The sequence below is a fragment of the Monomorium pharaonis genome, chromosome 4 (assembly GCF_013373865.1).
Source record: "Monomorium pharaonis isolate MP-MQ-018 chromosome 4, ASM1337386v2, whole genome shotgun sequence".
Classification (NCBI taxonomy): Eukaryota; Metazoa; Arthropoda; class Insecta; order Hymenoptera; family Formicidae; genus Monomorium; species Monomorium pharaonis.
Window position 1 is genome coordinate 295,696 of NC_050470.1, and position 18,699 is coordinate 314,394.

The window sequence follows — 18,699 nt, forward strand, 5'->3', positions numbered from 1 at the left end:
CATTCATCGTTTTAATTCAAAAAATAACTTTAACGATAACTTGAGGAAGCAAAAATGTATTTTCAGTGATTCGTAGTTATAATTTTGCAATTGAACAAGTTTCTCTCTCTCTCTCTCTCTCTCTCTCTCTCTCTCTCTCTCTCTCTCTCTCTCTCTCTCTCTCTACATTTCTCTCTTAATGTACACTGAGAGAAACGTAAGAAGTTTTAATTTAAAATGCGAAATCCCGATACACTACAGGCTTAAGCATAATTTATATGTACCATACGTCCTCGGAGGATTGAGCAGAAACACCGAGAAATACCCCCGAGCGAATCCACACCGCAAGCAGCAGCGTCCCTGCAGAGGTGGATTTTGCCCCCTACTCCCCTCCCCCTCCGGTTTTCTTCGTTCGCTTAGGTTCTTCGTTAGCGGTTTCGAGGGCGAAGTGCCGCGGAGTTAGCTAATTGGTTGAACGCCTCAGGCGGCTACTCCCTGAATCCACGATATATACCAAATCCTTCCGCGACCGCGCCCCCAACTATCCCGTATTTTCTCCTATCCTGACTCAATCCTAGCTCCATTTCGTATCTTCGTATCTCGGTACCTCGAACGGCGTTAGAAGAAAGAAGAGGTGGAGGAGAGAGTATACGATTGTACACTTTCCGCGAGATTACGAAATCGCATTTTCGGCGTACGCACGCGAATCTACGGTTCTACGGGAAAAGCCGGAAATGTTTTCGGGAACCCGAGTTTATCTTGGAAAGTTTTCGCCGGTCCTGTCCGAGGATAAGAACGCGAAATCCAAGATCTCGCGTTGGTGACAATGAGAAGCCTCCTCTCCACTCGATATCCCTACCGTTCACCAATTTCGCCGCAAGAGAATTGCCGCAAGATATCGCGAACGATCTCAAGTTGTCGCAGTAAATATCGGGACCATTATCTACTATAATGCCTGAAAGCTTGAAAGGGAGGTGGATATAACGATCTTTAACGTAACGATAGTTCACTTAACTTTATTTGTACATATGTGCACCAATGCCGATCCGTTTCTGTCAAAGAGTTAAGAAAGAAACATATCGGCATAATTTCCTTCACTTTTACAATCTGATGCAACTGTAGGTGGAGAAATCAAAGGAGAGTTTTCATAAAAATGCTATTCAAAGGCTAGCATTGATCGCGACCTTCTTACTTTCGATGTTAAGCATCTGAAGGTAATCGAACCTTGTCTTAAAACTCCATTAACCAACGTGAAGTCCATTAAAAATTTTTTTAAGGAATTTTTTCCTATCGATTTGTTATCCCCTTGAATACGTAATACGCCGGGAATATTACATAACTTTGTTATTAAGTCTCCTAACTTTTTCACTACGAGCAAAATTAACATAAAACTCTCCGGAAAAAATCTACAACTGCGCGAGAAAACGCGCGATTAATGCATTCTGCGTTCAACAATCGGATGAGAACGTCAAATATCCTTTTTTTATAAAGCTAAAGCACGATCGCGCGATGTTCATTGGGTATCAGCGCATTCTCGCGGTGAGATATGTACGAGGCGACGCTTAATTTTCATTCGCGTCGTTTTTTCGTCATGGCTCGTCGTTTCTCATTCGCGCGCGCGTAGAGTATATCGCGATTTAGTACGTTGTGTCGGGTAATAAATACGGCAAGTATGCGCGAAGACACGCGGGCCGGTCGGGGCACGACAAGTATTTATCGCCGCAAGAATATCGATCGCGCTTTCGCGGACAGCGTTATTATCGCCCGACGTACGTCGGACGCTCGTCGGGAAGGGGGGGGGGAGAAAGGGATTTTCCCGGGGAGAAACTGCGTTTTCGTTTTAATCGAAATGCGATGCACGCATTCGTGTAATTTCGTAATCACCTCGCGCGCAACGAAGCGGCGTGGGCGGAAGGGAGAAAGGGGGTGAAGGGACAATGGGTCGGGGTTGAATTGAAAAACACGGCTACCCGGTTCAATCTGACCGGATAAAAAACTGGCGGGCGTGTAAAGTTTCGTCGTCGCGAGAATGATGCGATAAACGATCGCGCGCCGCCCGGCGTTAACGCGTTTAAACGTTTTTAACGATAATCTGCATAACGCACGACGAACACGATATACGCGTCGGACGCGAAAGTTCAAAAGCTTGAAAGGGAGTGAACGCGCTATGTAACGCGCTGCGTATAATTACCGCGAATTGATTGCCGCGCGGGAATAACCGGGGTCGTTTATAAATTCAATGCGAATATTCATCGTGCGTTTATATCGGCGAACGGGAGATTGTAGCCGCCAATTAGTCGGATGCGCGGACTTCTGTATTAGTTCTTTGTACAACTGTAGAGCCGGAAACACAGCTCGTCGACCAGTGATTGAAACGCGAGCTTTTCGCACTCTTTTGCTCCAACTCGGATTTTCGACATCGCAAAAGAGCGGCTCTTACTCCAATCGTTTGTCCTCCATTGACCATGATTAAATTCGACGGCTATTCGACATAAAATAACACTTGTTATTTTACATTGAAATACGCACAAGGTATTAACAGGTTATAAAATTATAAGTAAAATTCTTCTTTTCCTGCTCTTCCCCGAAATGTTTTTAGCGTGACAAAACTACTACAGCTACATATTCTGTTTTAGAATACATCGATACTATTATATTTTATTTCTCTTTTTTTTAACAAACGTCAGTTAAGTAATAATAAATTGCAATAATTTTTGTAAAATTTATCATGATGGGGAATTTACATTATTTTTCAGTAAGTCTTTTACTCAGCTTCTGTGTTATGCGCTCGAACTGTTTGCACATTGTTAAAATTCTTCAGAAATTCGATTAAAAAATATTACAGTAAAATTTTTTATTTTTCTAAATATATTTAAAAGTTTTTAATTTAATTTAATATTTCATGTGTTTGGCAAAATAACAAAATGTTTAATTTACTTTATAAAATTTATTAATTTAAAAAATAAAATTAATAAAGAGGTCGTAACTTGATGGAACCATGAACGGCAAACCGATCCATGGTAACACTCTGCGTGCCGTCTGCCAATAATAAGAAAAGTCGAAACATTATTGACTAAAGATAAAATAGAACAATTTAAATATAGCACAAAAATACATATATTTATAAAAATGTTACATACATATAATTATGGTATACGTATAATTACGGTATAAAAAATTTAACATATAAAAGTAATAAAATTTTTACAGCAAATAAACTAAAGAAAAACAGAATGAATTAGTTTTTTGATATCATGGTAGATGACACTGTAATCTTTTCCTCTACTTGAGTATACACGTGAGAGGGATAACGTTAGATAAGAACAGACAATGTAACCATATATATTATCGAATTATTTTCCTGTCCCTGAATTTTTTACATCTGCCGTCGATAGGTGACTAAAATATACTATATTAAAATTTGAATTAAAAATTACGAATAAATTATGATTTTTCTCAGCACATTTAACATTTCTTTACTCTCAAATTATTTGCTTATCCGCTTGAAATTAGCCCTTCCCACACAACCGCTTTTACATGTTCAAAGGGTAAAAGCGAAAGGGTCAGGTACGAGCGAAAAGTGTAATAATGCGTGATCGAACAAAGCGGAGCCTGACACGAAACGCAGCGCATGACCACGCGGTGGCACACCGATAACACGCTCGAATAATAAGGATAGCGCCCATAGAGGATACAGGGTTGGATACGCACGCGTGAGCTCGCGTTCGGGGTCCGTCTTCCGTTTCCAGTCCGGTCACTATGACGCACGATGTGGAACCGAGTCGAGACACAGTAGACTATGACGGTTCTAGCGCGCTAAAAATTTATTGCAGATAGATGGCAACTATAGACTCACAATCGCGCTCATTAAACGATTTTAAATAAATTCAGCTTTAAGAGGATGCTAAACTGCCCGTCAAATTTGATCGAGGTCGACACGATATTTTATCACCCATATAAATTTTTCCTCAACAAGTTGAATCTATTATATCACTATTATAATCATACGCGCGGTGATCAGCGATGATTATAACGTTGATATACGCATTAAGTAACGTCATACATATAAGTTTCATTTTACTTTTATTCCTATGTTATTATTCGCGCGTGCACATAACTAGTTAGTTACATTTTCATAAGAACATCATAATTTAACAATCGCCATTATAATCGACTGTCGAACTTTCAGCTAAGGGCAATTTTACTTTTACAGCTCCTCATCATCTTTTTTGTAACGAACACGTGGTTAATTCTGAGAGAGAAAACTATATAATACTTATACGATCCTTAAACAACTCTAATTTGCGTAATAATTGTCACATTTTTGACTTATCAGACTTTTATATTTACATAGGCGGTCTTACGAATACATAAATTATTACCGAGTAGGAAAAAAATAATTTTTAACGGGTTAATTTCGCATTATCTCGCGGCGTTCCGCGTCCTGAACGTTCACTCTATTTACCGCGCGCACTTTCTTTCCGCGCCGCGTACTTCGTCGTCGCGCCGCACTACTTCTCGAACATAAGCCCCTTTTTGCGAAAAAAACTGACATTTCTTCTTTCAGCGAAAGAATTTGATGACCACTTTTACAGCAGATTTTTGTAGATTTTTCATGCAGTTGCATTGTGTGTTTCTAATAACTTTCTCCCATTGCGTATTAACTTGAGCTGCCGTATGGTGCAATAATACAAGTATTACAGTCGTACTTCATAGGTTTTTGTTATAAAAGATAATAAAAGAATTTATCTTTCAACAATTTAATACTTATATTAATAATGATTCTCTTTCATTTATCAAGGATATAATAAATAGTTTACGTATAAATTTATTTATAACGTATAACGCTAAATGTTTCTATACCGGAAGATAATATTCTATATATATTATATATTTATATATATGATCTTACACATATATGGGCTATTTTTTTTTAGGTGAGTTTAAAAAGTTTGCAATAAGATATTTTATAGACGATTATACACTGGCTCATTAATGACTGAAAATTAAACAGTTGTTTAATTTTCAATCGTTTACTCGATAGAAATTATTCAGAATACAATTAATAAACGGATATTAAATAATAATAAGTCTGGCGAGAAAAAAGGACTCGAGTGGGTGGAATAGTTCAACGATCGACCACAAAGAGCGCTGCGTCGGTTACGTGGAGAGATACGATCCTTTGAACTCGAAGGCGGCTCATTCGGTCGGTGTTTACCGCTACCGAGTAGATCGTGCGCACCTTTACGCGATTGTAATCATCGTCAGCTACGTCAGTGACAAGTATTTTGTTCGTCAAATTTTGTGGCAGCAAAGACGACTCATCGAGTGACATTGCGCGACGCAAAGTGAACCGACAGAGTGTTCAATTATTAAAAAAAAAAAAAAAAGTTTGAATTTAATAAATAAAAACATGAAAAAAAGATTTTATATGATATTAAAAGACTCGTGTTGTTTCCGCTAAGAAACCATTGGTTTTCGCTGCGAGAACGTGACGAGCCGATAGCATTGGTGAAAGCACTCGGGATCATTTCGATCGGCCCGCGGACTTTCGCGCGGTTAGGCACGGTAATAAAATGCGAGCCTCGGGCATGCTCGCGCCGCTTCAACGGATTTCCGAACGGGAGTGAACGTTCCGTGATTACGAGTGATTTACCACGATCGATCGTCGATGGCGAAATCTGAGGCAGAGAATGGTGCGTTTATCTACGAGCGGGATCTATGACTTGGAGAACGTATAGCGCGGGTGTATATCGCGCTTTGCCAATTGTGTTCGATCTTGGAGCGTGCACGTGTTTCTTCACGTGTTGCCGCTCACGCAGATCATTTTTTTCGAAGGACGTGAGCCGAAAGGATCACTGCAGCTTTAAGAGTCTATAAGGAATTCCCGCAAACACATTCGAACCTAATCCCCATAAATATATTCGACCGTGCACTTAAAAATGCGCAGATTTGTAAGCCATTGGATTATCAGTGTGCTCACATAAATCTCTAAATTCGTGCATCTTTCCATCTACGCAAGTCGTACATCGGAAGATAGCCATTCTCGAAAACGAATCTTCTTTCCCTACCGTTAATCGACGATGTCTTGATCGAGTCGATCGCAAGTCTTCTGGTCCTGCAAAGATGATGCACGATCACTTGATCCGTCTACCGATATTCCCCCTCCTCATCCTCCTCCACGTCTGCATTTTTCACTCCTTCGTCTTCGGCGAGCAATATTTTATCGAGCAGCCGCAGCTCTATCAGGAAGTGTCATCCGGGCATGATGTCAAGCTGCGTTGCGTAGTGAAAAACAAAGACGGCTTATGCCATTGGCAGAAGGACGGGAAACCGGTACAAGTATATCCTGGCAAGTACGAGTGGGTGGATAACCGCGACAGCGGCGACTGCTCGCTTACGATAAAAGAAGCTAATCTTCTCTTCGATGACGGCTTTTGGGAGTGCCAGGTCACTTCCAGCCACTTTACCCGCCAGGACTCGCTCACGTCCGACAAGGCCAGACTGCTCGTGAGGGGTGAGAACTCGATTTAATTCCGTTCACTCTCGGCGGAACGTCTTTAGGTTTATCGTGTGTTTGTCTTTCATGTCAATAAACAAGAAAGGAAGAAGAAGGGAGTAGAGATATTATAAATATAATAATACGAGTTTAAATGAAATATTTTACAACTAATATACTACAATAATATTTAAACTATTCACTGTACAAAATATTTGCATTAAAAAATTATATTTTTTAATTTTAATCTAATGTAACATATTTAGTAAAATCTCGAATATTTCGTTAAAGCGCATTGAGAAACGTCGTTCGGAAGAATCGTTAATATTCCGCGAACATTGACCTCGAGTGATGCAAGAAAACACACAAAGCAGTCGTTATGCTCTACTTTCCTACAATTTTGCAATATCCGTGTTAATGGAAATTTGGTCGAAAGTGGCACAATCAGCTTCTCTTAGCTATTCCTTGTAAGAGCACGTAACGATAAGATCATGGTCATAACTATTCGTCTAAACGAAAACGAAACAGAGCCAGTAAACACAAACATAATAATTTTTGTCTTGCTATATCTTATCTAAAATGCACCCTAATACATGTTTCAGTAAAACCTAAAGAGCCTCAACTGGAATTAAGAGGAAGCACTCTGGGCACCACCCTATCGCTGAAGGAGACGCAAGAAGAAATAATTTCCTGCGTTTCAAAATATGGAAATCCACCCGCTCTCATCAAATGGTAAGCTGACACTTTGTCCTTTAATATCTAAACATTACGTATTGCATTGCAGTGAAAACGCTAATATGAAAACAAAATATATAAGAAAAAGAGATTATTAAAAATTAAAAGAGATTTGAAAACTGAAATTCAACATATATATAAAGAAAATTCTATCAGACTTTCTCATATCAATTTTATTAATAAAGATTTAATGTAACGTGTGATGAATATCCAAAGAAAGCATTAATTATTTTGCTTTACTCCTTTTACGAGAATTTACATATTTATGTCGATTATGAAAAAAAGATAATACTCGCGATAATCTCTAACCAAGACATGCTCTAGCATAACGCCGTCTAGATAAAAAGAAACGATAGAAAAAAATGTTGAAAGGTTTAGAGTTTAGGTCAGATAATTACGAATGGGGTCCATTTGTCTCAGACGACGTTTTACCTGAGACAGGGCGATTAGGAGTCAAAAATTTTTACTCTTGGACGCAATCGGATGCCTATCGGAATGTTGACCACAAGTCTACCTGCCGATCTTGGTGGGATGAAATCTCTCTCCGTTGCAGTCGGTTAAAGGAGTATCGCATAATTTATACTTTTTTTACGAATAAATTCTTGAAAAATAAACTGAGGAAAAGAAGATTAAAAAAATATCCTTAAAATAAATATTTTTTTTAAGATGCGAACTTTTTTCAAATCATTTCCACAATTTAAGTTTATAGTTTATTTTTTTAATTAAAATATTCAAAGGTTCACTCGGGAAGAGATTATACAAGGAATATTTATCTTTCGCAAGAGTAATGCACTCATAAATTTTTTTTCTAAACTTGGCTCAGAAGGATATCCATTATATCTGTCGGCATTAGACATCGGTTCCTCAGCGATTCCGGAATATTTACCGATACGACATCGCAATATAACTTTTGTGTTCAAACTAATCGCTAGGAGGTCCGAGATAATATAGTACTTTCGAATTGCATTTTGCGACGCGACAATGCCTCGTCTCGAGAGGCTAAGTAACGCGTTTTATGCACGCATTCCTATATTCCTGCGTTACACGCCTGCACTTGTTTTCTTACCTCGCAGAAAATACGGCTATTTTCAAACGTGAAACATCACGATGGTTGGTTCGTACGCGGGGCCTGCTGATCCGAGAGCCGGTCTGGTGCAAGAAGCCGTAACGTTATGTTTATGCAGGAAAGGGCCGCGCGCGCGCGGAGGGATCGTCGTTTTGGTTTACGGTCCGCTGAATTTAGCCGCGCCTTATCTACATTCTTATGTGATGTAAAACATCTGTTGCTCAGGATGGCACGCGCTTCTTTTGGAAGCTTATACCCCGGTTCATTCCCAGAGGAAAAGAGCGAGAGGGAAGAAGCAGCGGGTGTAATTTAAGCCTTGAACGGTGGCATATGTGGCCTCTTCACGAGGGGGGCCCATTGATGAATGGGTCTTTTGAGAAAAGCTAAGTTTCCGATACGACGCGACGGCTCGCCGTTACGCGCTACCCTATCTCCCGTCGTGTGTAACTTCTTGGAATACATGTAAATACGTTTGAAAGCCGTTCTAGTTCTCTCCGTTCTCTCACAAGCCTCTCCTTTGTACGTCTCTTAAAGTTTTGCGTCCGATTGTAATTCAGCTTCTTTATTTTATAGCGCGCGCATGTCGGAGTTACGACCTCTTACTTTTGCACGTTTACCTAAAAGACACGCCGGCGCCGGCGATCGAATTGTACTTCGGGAGTGGTGCCCGTAACGTTCACGTTCCCACGCATTTATTTTAGGGTCACGGTACTAATGAAGAATTTCGTCCGGTGGGACTCGTCTGAAACAATATCGGCCGCGCATTCTTTTACGACCGATAATAGCCACGCGGTTTAATGATCCCTGCCCGGTTTTCTTTTTCTTCGCGTTGCGGACACGACCATGCCGAGTATAATTATGTAGATTATAGCCATAGAAACCGAGAAACTGGCCGCGAGCGTAGTCCCGCCGCCGCAGCCGCCACCACCACCGCCGCGCCTGTGAATCATGTTGGAAAAGGATATGGAACTTTTCTCGGCGGCACTCTTCTTAATTTTTTTCTAGGAAGAAGGCCGGCTCGTTTAGCGGAAACTGATGGATTTACATGAATCCCTTGCGGAAACAATACTGCACACGGAACTGTATCGTGCTGAACTAATCATAAGCATATAGCTTCCGTTTGTGCGTCTTTACGTAACACAGTAGCGAACTTGCTATACAGGACAAAGGAAGAGCATGAGAAAAAACATTTAAATTTATCAAAAATAAAATGTTGGAAAGGATATTATTCAATTGTGAGATTCATAATTTTGAAGAGAGATGTATCGTGTGCTACAATTCTTTAAATATTTTTTTATGAAACAATATTTTTTATAATTATTCTGTTTTACATTAAAATTGCAAATCAATTAAAATATTTTGTATCTTATATATTGACGTAAAATATACAAAAAATCTATTCATAAAATTAAATTATAGAGAAAAGATATAATTTTATCTTTTCTAAAAAAGGGCATGGCATCGATACTCGCATCTCTCGAAGTATTGTTGTCGCTTTTCCGCGATGTCGATTGGTTCTCTCATTGCGCTTACTACGTGTTACGAGAGTAATCATTGCGATCGAATTTTGACAGCTGTCAAATTTGTATAAATGGTTATCTATACCGGAAGAGACGGGGAGAGACCGGGAGAGACGGAGAGAGACGGGGTGAGACGGGGAGAGACGGGAGAGACCGGGAGAGACGGGAGAGACCGGGAGAGACGGGAGAGACCGGGAGAGACGGGGAGAGACGGGTAGAGATCGGGAGAGACGGGGAGAGACCGGGAGAGATGGAGAGAGACGGGGTGAGACGGGAGAGACCGGGAGAGACGGGGAGAGACGGGGAGAGACCGGGAGAGACGGGGAGAGACCGGGAGAGTTCGGGAGAAACGGGGAGAAACGGGGAGAGACGGGGAGAGACGGGGAGAGACCGGGAGAGACCGGGAGAGACGGGGAGAGACGGAGAGAGACCGGGAGAGACCGGGAGAGACGGGGAGAGACGGGGAGAGATGGGTAGAGACCGGGAGAGACGGGGAGAGACCGGGAGAGACGGGGAGAGACCGGGAGAGACTAGCAATAATAGTTAATTAATTGATGTATATAAAGTTTTAAAAAATGTTGATCTTATTTTATATAGAAAGATACATGTAATGTCAAAGTATTTAATAATTTATTAACAATTGTAATTTTGTTTATCAAACTATGTCGTCAATCTCTAATGCTAATTAAAGAAAAAAAAACAAGAAAAAGAAAAAGAGTCAGAGCTGAAAACATTTCGTTACATTTTAGTGTCAATATCATATTACTTTAAAGAAGATTTATGTATGTTGTGTATATTGTGTATATTTCTTTTTTTTTATGTGTATAATATTTTTGAAGAAGAAAGAAAATTAGATAATAAATTAATGTATGTAAGTACGCTCTCTCTCTCTCTCTCTCTCTCTCTCTCTCTCTCTCTCTCTCTCTCTCTCTCTCTCTCTCTCTCTCTCTCTCTCTCTCTCTTTCTCTCTCTATTTCTTTTTCCTTTCTTTTTGTATATAATTATTTATTTATATAATTATTATTGCAATTGTTATTTTTAAAAAGTAAAAAATTAAATAGCGCGCGCATAGCGCGCGCCTTTGTTGTTCTAGTTTAATAAATATCAATGTTAATGTTAATGTTTTTTATCGTAAAAAATGTATATGAAAATTTTATTATAAATTTACTTCGTGGTGCGAAACATATTTTAAATTTAGCGATTGATCTCTCGCTTTTTAATGATTTTTTTATTAATCTGGAATTGATTTTTTAAACAAAAATGTTGATTGTAGTCTATCGCAAATTTCCAACTAAAAATCAAAACTATTTTTAAATTTAATTCTTAGATTACAACCTTCTATGTCCGAGGAGTCTGCTTAAAATTAAATGAGGCGTTAAGCTGTTTAATACTTGTGTAATGTCCATAAATTCGCCCGGCAGGTTCATAGGGAACCGCGAAGTGGAATCTTTCAAGGCGCAGAGCAACGCAACGGAAGTGGATAATCCAAAGACTTGGGCAGCTCATAGTCTTCTATTGGTGCGTGGTCACAGGCAGCATCACGGTTTACCGCTCCGATGTGTGGTCATACATCCAGCGAGTTTAACACCACAGAGCACAGAGACGCGACTGGATGTTCATTGTACGTATAATCGATCTGTATTAGAGTTAAAACGAATAAAAAATATACTAAAATCCTCAAATATCAAACGGTAATTGAAAAAACTTGTCGAAATATTAAACATACTTCTTTTGAAATAGAAGTTAAAGAAAAAGTTAAAATTGACTTTGTCTTTGTCACAGATTTTGTTACTTCTTCGAAAGAATTATCTTCGTTAATTAATAGAATTGTCTTCTAATAAAAGAATTATCTTCTAATAAAAAAAGAATTACCTTTATTAAACTCTTTTAATTTTATTTTATTTAAAATAAATAAATGTTACGTTAGAAAATTATTTTTAAACCTTCGAATATAGTTTTCACTGTAATACGAGTCTAAAGTAAGTTTTGGAAGCAAGCGGATCGTTAGTGTCCCTAAGCACAAAGTAAAGTCAACATGTGCGTAACAGCAGCGTTGTTGCGGTTTCAGATTCACCGGAAGTACGACTTGAGACGAGTCCGCAGCCGCTTACGACCGCTCTAGAGGCCGTTCCAGAGGATTCGGTGAGCTATTTGAACCTGAAGTGCTTGGCGGACGCAAATCCAGCCCCAAATATCAAGTGGTTCAAAAACTCGATGCAACTCGACGCGTCTTTGTCATCACCGACGTCGTTGACGCAAAGCAAAACGATACCACTGAACGACAGCGTATGGGGCGCCGAGTTGCGCTTCGAGCCGGTCACGAAGCAAGACGCCGGCCTGTACACGTGCAAGGCGACGAACAACATCGGTGAAAGCGCACCCACAAATTACAGGCTCGATGTGCAATGTTCGTAGAGTTACATTGTGTATCTCGCTTCGTTATACTTTGCTTATAATTTTCCTTTCGCTTCTGCATCTTTTTTTCTCCGTAACTGTCTAAAAGAGCAATCTACGCATCGATTAAAGTCTTTCCTCGATATGACAAGGTTCTCTCTTTCTTTATAGAATTACGTCACACGTGAAGTTTTTATGCACAATTATATATCGCGCTATTGTGAAAGCTGTAACCCCTAAGCACTTGGCTCTCTCTTGTCTCACGTAGAAAAATAAAAGAAGAATTTGAAGTATCTACAAGCGAAATTCAATCTAGTGCAATTTGTAAAAATTTTCCTCAATATTGTTTATTTATTTTTAATTTAGTATAAATAAGAAGTTTTTATTTTACATTTACCGCGTTTCAAAGCGAGTATATAATCAACGGATAGATATATAATAAAAAAAAACAGACGTAATTTTGTCGTGTTCTTCTGTAGATAAGCCAGAGTTGAAGTGTACAGACGAAAACAATACAATCATGGACATGGAGGAAACGGCACAGTTGGGCTCCAATGTGGACCCCTTTGAGTGTCGCGAGTTTGAGGCCAATCCGCCCGCTCAGTACAGATGGGTACATCTCCGTGGTAGCCTGAGGGAGACAATTGAGAACCGGGTACAAAACAAGGGCGGCGGCCGACGCCTGCATCTCGAAAACATTATGTGGTCTGACGAGGGAGAATACCGTTGCTTCGCCTTCAACACGATCAACGGCGTCAGACGGGAAACCCAAGACAATGCACGCTACGTGTTGCACGTGACTGGACCACCGGAGATCCAGGTCAGACGGTTGCCCGGCGACAGGGACTTGTACGAGTCCGTCGGATGGGCCGGTGAGCCCGTGCACAGGCTCAAGTCTCGATTCTGCTCGCGACCGCCACCGAAATTAGTCGCTTGGCAGTGGGGCAGTTCTCACCTTCGAGCTGGTACAGAAAGATGATTTTTTAATTGTTGAGCAACAGCTCAGATCAAGATCTCGGTTCTCACTTGAATATGATTAAAAGTCTTTCTATTTCCGTAAAGTAGACTCTACTACTTTGTATGGAAATATTAATTAAATCAATACTTAGAAATTATGCAGAGTATTTGATTCAAAAAATAAAATTTTGATCGTAACTAAACAGATAAATTCAATTCTAATAATCAAATCGAGTTGCTAGCAACAAACATGTCCCTGTACCTCGAATTTTTTTCATTTAATCTTTCAAATTTTCAACAGGAGAAAATATTCATCCGAAATACGAAGCTCTGCCGTTAGAACCTATCGTCGAAGACAAAGTGGTGACTAATTGTTACTGGGCTAAGATGGAAATCAAGGATCTGCGAAAAGACGATGCCCGAATGTATACTTTATTGGTGGAAAGCGAGAAGGGCCGGGACTCGACGAACATCAGATTGATAGTGAGAGATCCCACGGAAATGCGCGTGATAGCGGCAACGGTGGCAGTTGGTCTGTTGTTCCTGTTGTTGCTGATATCCGTCAGCGTGTACTCGCTTTTGAGGTTACGACGTGGACGATACCGGCAAAAGGTGGAGGAGGAGGGTAGTATCGCAGCCGATGCACTTTACAGTAATGGCGCGTCAATGGATCAGCAAAAGTCCATCAATTCGTCTCACGCGAAGGCTTTCACAAGGAAGTCCAGTTTAGACGGCGGTCAGGGTGTGTATGATTACAGTCGCATCGCAAAGCAGACGCGTGCTATGAGCCCAGAAGCACTGAAAGTTAGAAGAGCACCGGCGGTCTTGCAGCCGCCTACTATCGTGTAAAATACAGATCCTAATCTATTTCGTTGACATTGTGTCTCTTCCCTCATCGTTGAATCTTGCTTCTCCTAGCAATGGATTCTACTTTTGTTGCATTTAGATCTTCTTCCCTTAATCTCTTCCATCAGTCTGCTTCTCTTTTTAAGCGGACTCTACTTATTTTCACGATTTACTATAGATTACATATGTGTAAAATCAAAGATACTTTTTAATCATTTCAACGACGTGATATGCAATGTATATATTTGTATCGAATATTATAGTCTAATATTTATATAGAGAACTCTTGACATAAGTATTCTCACGAGACTGTCTACTGTTGCTGCGTATTTTCGTATCGCGCGCGCGCATGATATGAACAATTATTCATTTTTTTCCTAAATTTAAGTTATTTGTTTTTATATTATGTCGTGTGTTCATTGTATTCTATCATAGTAAGATTACAATAACAATCTGTCTATTCGAAATACAGGCATACCGTGATAAGTATTGTATGAAGAACTCGCGTACCGGTGCAAAGTATAGTCCGCGTCGTCGGAGCGGAACGAAGCGTAACTTTAATAGCGGTCGCATCTCAGTGATTTTAATGGCGGTTGCGCGACGAGGCGAGATCAGTGTAAAACTGGACCTCACAACTGGAAACTGTTATATACAGTTCTCCACTAATATTTTGACCAAAAAATGCGATGTAAGAAGAAACTCTGCATCTCAAATGAGCCTCTTGTTTCGAAAATAGTGCAAAACATTATTCCGACTTTATATACTTTCGAAATAAATGGCTCAAATAGGAAATAAGTATCTTTTTGTGACAAACATTTATTATACAAAAATAAATTAGACAAAACGTATTATTAAATATATATGTATATTATATATATATATATACACACACACACACACATATATATATATATATATACACACACATATATATTTGTATATATAAAACAGCATATATAGAATAAAATAGTATTAGAATAAATAGAAGAGGAATAACTTTTCTTTCATGCTTGTTGCAAATCGCCTTCTTGCTGATCCTGTTTCAAAATAGCTGAATGCATGGCTTTTAGAAATTTGGATAATGTAGTTCTGTTTGTGGATGTGTGAAGAGCATGCGCCAAAAAAGGTATTTTTCTTAAAGTACGACCAGTTAAGCCTTCACTCTCGCGACTCAGTTCCAAAAGTTTTAGACTATTTTTAGTATCTGCACATTCTGAATATCCATGTATCTTTAACTGCGATATGTCGTGTATCTCTTCTTTTTTCAAAATTCCAGTCTGAAACATATAAAATATAATTTAAAAAGAAATTAATGGTTGAGTAGGTAATGCAGTAATATTAAAAATAATTCGTAAATGGAATACTAAGAGATGTATTAAGAATTAGCATACCCTCATTAATTCCTTCAGGCACGAATGATAAATATTGTAAATAGCGATTTCGGATGGATATCCGAGATACTGTTTGATATCCGCTCGATCGACAAATGCAAGATCTATAGCTTCCGTCATGTTGCTTGTCGTCAAAATTAAAACGTTCGAATATCGTTTTATTTGATCCAACTGCGTAAGCAGTGCGTTCACGACGCGTATGGAATCAGACGGTTCGGTTCCATTGCTGCATAATTTACGTGCATGAGCTAACGATTCTATCTCATCAATTAGAATGCATATTAGTGCCCTGTCGTCTTGAACTAAATTTTTTATTTCGTCGAACAACTTCATAACAAGTTTTCCACTCTGTGGCAAAACATACAAAAAAAATCAATTTTAACACTGAATAATATAAAATAATATATAAAATTTTGTTACATAATTGTAAATATTGTTATTAATTAATACATAGATGGAATTCTATTGAATTTATTTTTACCAGTATTTTTAACATAAATTTAATCCTACATTTTGTCTCTTCTCTGAAGAAATAAATAATAACCAAATGCATACCTCTGAAAACCATTTCGAAAATAAACTATGGCTATTAATCTCTATAAATTTTCCATGAGTAAAGCGATCTCCCATACGAATGACAGCTTTTTGAGCCAGAGCTTTGCACATACTTGTTTTGCCTGTACCTGGAGGACCGTGCAACAATATCACTTTGTTCCAGCTTATAATGTTAGAATTAACAGCGCGATCAGAAAATAACATTGTAGTCTCCACGAAACGTAATAACTAAAAAAAAGAGAAATAAAATTAAAATTAAAACGATAAAAAATGATATCACTCCATTCGCAGCAACATAACTTAAAAAATTATTATTTGTCTTCAAGAAAGAACCATCTTTAGAGTTCTTATTAGAATGACATACTGAGAATGACAATTGAGCTTTTAAAATTGAAAAGAGCAATGAAAAAAAGAGAATTTTGCATCAAATATGTCACAAATAAAAAAGATTGCTTTTAAGCATTCATTTTTATAATAAATCAATTCAGACGAATAGTAAAAACATCATTAAATCTTCATTCAATATGAATTCAATGAAGAAGCTAACAATATTTTCATTTCTCCTCAATCAGATAGTATAGTAAAATCCTATTAAAAAATATTTAACGATCCAAAGTTTCAATAATTTAAAACATTTAAACTTATTTTTTGGAACATTTTGTTTTCTGAGTTATGTTATTATATTGCAAATGAATGTTATATTATTTAATGAAATACACTGCAAATAACTGCTATAAAATACGTACTGAAAAATCATTTATATTTTATAAATTAATTCTATTAAATTGATTTATATTTTCTATTAATTAGTCTGTTTTTATAGCTGCACCGAGTTGCACTACTGAATTGTGCTTTTTTTTTTTTGTACCAGTTTAGTAGTGCAGTCCTGTGCAGCTATAAAAGACAAAATGTGTAAACAGACTTACTACAAATTTACTAACATTGTTCTTAATATCACAATCATAATACAGATTTTCCCACATATAGTGAAATTCTTGTGCTGGTAATAACCAGTGAGCTGCAACTGGTAATTCGTCAGAGTCACATTTCATTGTTTCTATGGCAGCATCCTCCTGTGTCAGTCTGTAGATGTAATACCTAATGGTAGCACCATGAATTTTAACTGTACCCCTCTGAAATAAGTATATGCATATATTTATAATGCAAAGGCAAAACCTCTTTGCTCTTGTTAAGATTGACAATACCTCTGCATAGTCAGATGAGCATATCATAGATTCAACATGATCTTTTATGATTGTATTTGTAGCATCTTTACCATATATAATGACATCGAGAGAAATCTCATCCAACAATCGTAATTCTGCATTTACTGTCTCTTCAATTATGATTTTTGATAAAGTACTAAAACAAATAGAAACAAATACGGATAAATCATTTAGTTAAATTAAAATAAAATTTATATGCAGTTAAATTTTTAAGTGCAATTGAAAGTACAAAATTTAGTCGAAATTGATTCTAACTGTTAAATTACATTTGAAGTTTGACACTTAAATCATCTTTAAGTGTCAAAATTATTGTTCTAATAAAATTGTTTTAATAATTAAAAAAATATTGCATTGTAAAAAAAATATTACTGTTAAATGCTTTTAGTCCTTGTATTTTCTTCAATATTCTCATAGAAATTATCTGATAAAAGCATTTCAATTATTTCATTATAACGATAATACTTTTCAATATTCGTATGTTATAATATATATAATAACATATACACTTTAATTAATATAATAATATTCTCTTATAATCAGATTAACTTAAACCACATGTAGTTTTGCAAAAAAGAATTGAACATTCTCAGACTCTTTTAAGGTTAACATTTAATGTAATGAATTGAACACAAATAATGTAATGAATAAGACAATTCTAATTAACTCGAATAATATATTCATGAGGCTGTCAACAGAATGTATTCAAACAATATAAACAATGAAGTAAATAAAATACCTGTTAGCATGTTGACATATTTCTACATGTAATACGTTCTCGTCCATTATAATTATATGTATGTATCTGATGGCGCAAGACAATTTATGAGACAAGAATCAAAACTAATGTCATAAAACGATCACTGATGTCATATAATAGACCAGATTTCGTGTAACTTTTTCTCTTATTGAGAGATTAAACACTGTTCTCTGCTTTCTCAATGCTTTTTATTGCTTTGTTTGGCTTTGTTCTCCACTCATGTAAGGAAAGGACTAAGCCGACTAAGATAACTAAGGATTCAAAATTTAAAGTCGTTGAGCCATGAATTGGAGAAACTTAGAAGCCGAGAGAACACAAAAATGTCCAGTAAATTCCACGCGAAATAGAGTGCGCAGTTATCGTGACGTCTTACCCATGGTAGGTAATTCCATTGCTAGAAACGTCGATTTCTAGATTATTCCAGATCATTCCATTAGAATATATAGAACAGATTCTATGAGTAATAAAATACAGATTATTTTTTAAGTGTATTATTAGAATTTGCTAATTATAAATGTGTAATTTACGCACGATTTAATCACGATTTAATATTTTCTATATATTTTTAAAAGATAATAAAGATAATTAAATTTCTTAAACTTTTATAATTAATGTGTTTTTTATAAATCTGATTTTATTCCAAGAAATATATAAACATGTTAGATTTTTAGATAAGATTCATAATTTATTCCATATCTATAAATATTTGAAAATTTATTCATTTATCATTTCATAAGAACGCACGAAATATTTTACGCTTGCAGTGGTACAAGG

The 18,699-nt window shown here is 37.3% G+C and overlaps 2 protein-coding genes across 2 annotated transcripts; one reads left to right on the forward strand and one right to left on the reverse strand.

Moving 5' to 3' along the window:
• The first annotated feature begins 2,901 nt into the window (after positions 1 to 2,901).
• LOC105836215 (hemicentin-2) lies at positions 2,902 to 14,794 on the forward strand. Its single transcript, XM_012680094.3, has 6 exons — positions 2,902 to 6,496; positions 7,081 to 7,210; positions 11,221 to 11,420; positions 11,868 to 12,206; positions 12,673 to 13,158; positions 13,452 to 14,794. Exons 1-6 carry the CDS (start codon positions 6,106 to 6,108, stop codon positions 13,997 to 13,999), a joined length of 2,094 nt encoding a protein of 697 aa, XP_012535548.1. The 5' UTR covers positions 2,902 to 6,105; the 3' UTR covers positions 14,000 to 14,794.
• On the reverse strand, positions 14,366 to 18,280 carry LOC105836212 (pachytene checkpoint protein 2 homolog). The gene is made up of 6 exons (XM_012680092.3): positions 17,905 to 18,280; positions 17,148 to 17,304; positions 16,884 to 17,075; positions 15,943 to 16,170; positions 15,388 to 15,735; positions 14,366 to 15,273 (listed from the first exon to the last, which is right to left on the reverse strand). Exons 1-6 carry the CDS (start codon positions 17,949 to 17,951, stop codon positions 15,001 to 15,003), a joined length of 1,245 nt encoding a protein of 414 aa, XP_012535546.2. The 5' UTR covers positions 17,952 to 18,280; the 3' UTR covers positions 14,366 to 15,000.
• Between the last annotated feature and the right edge of the window lie 419 nt (positions 18,281 to 18,699).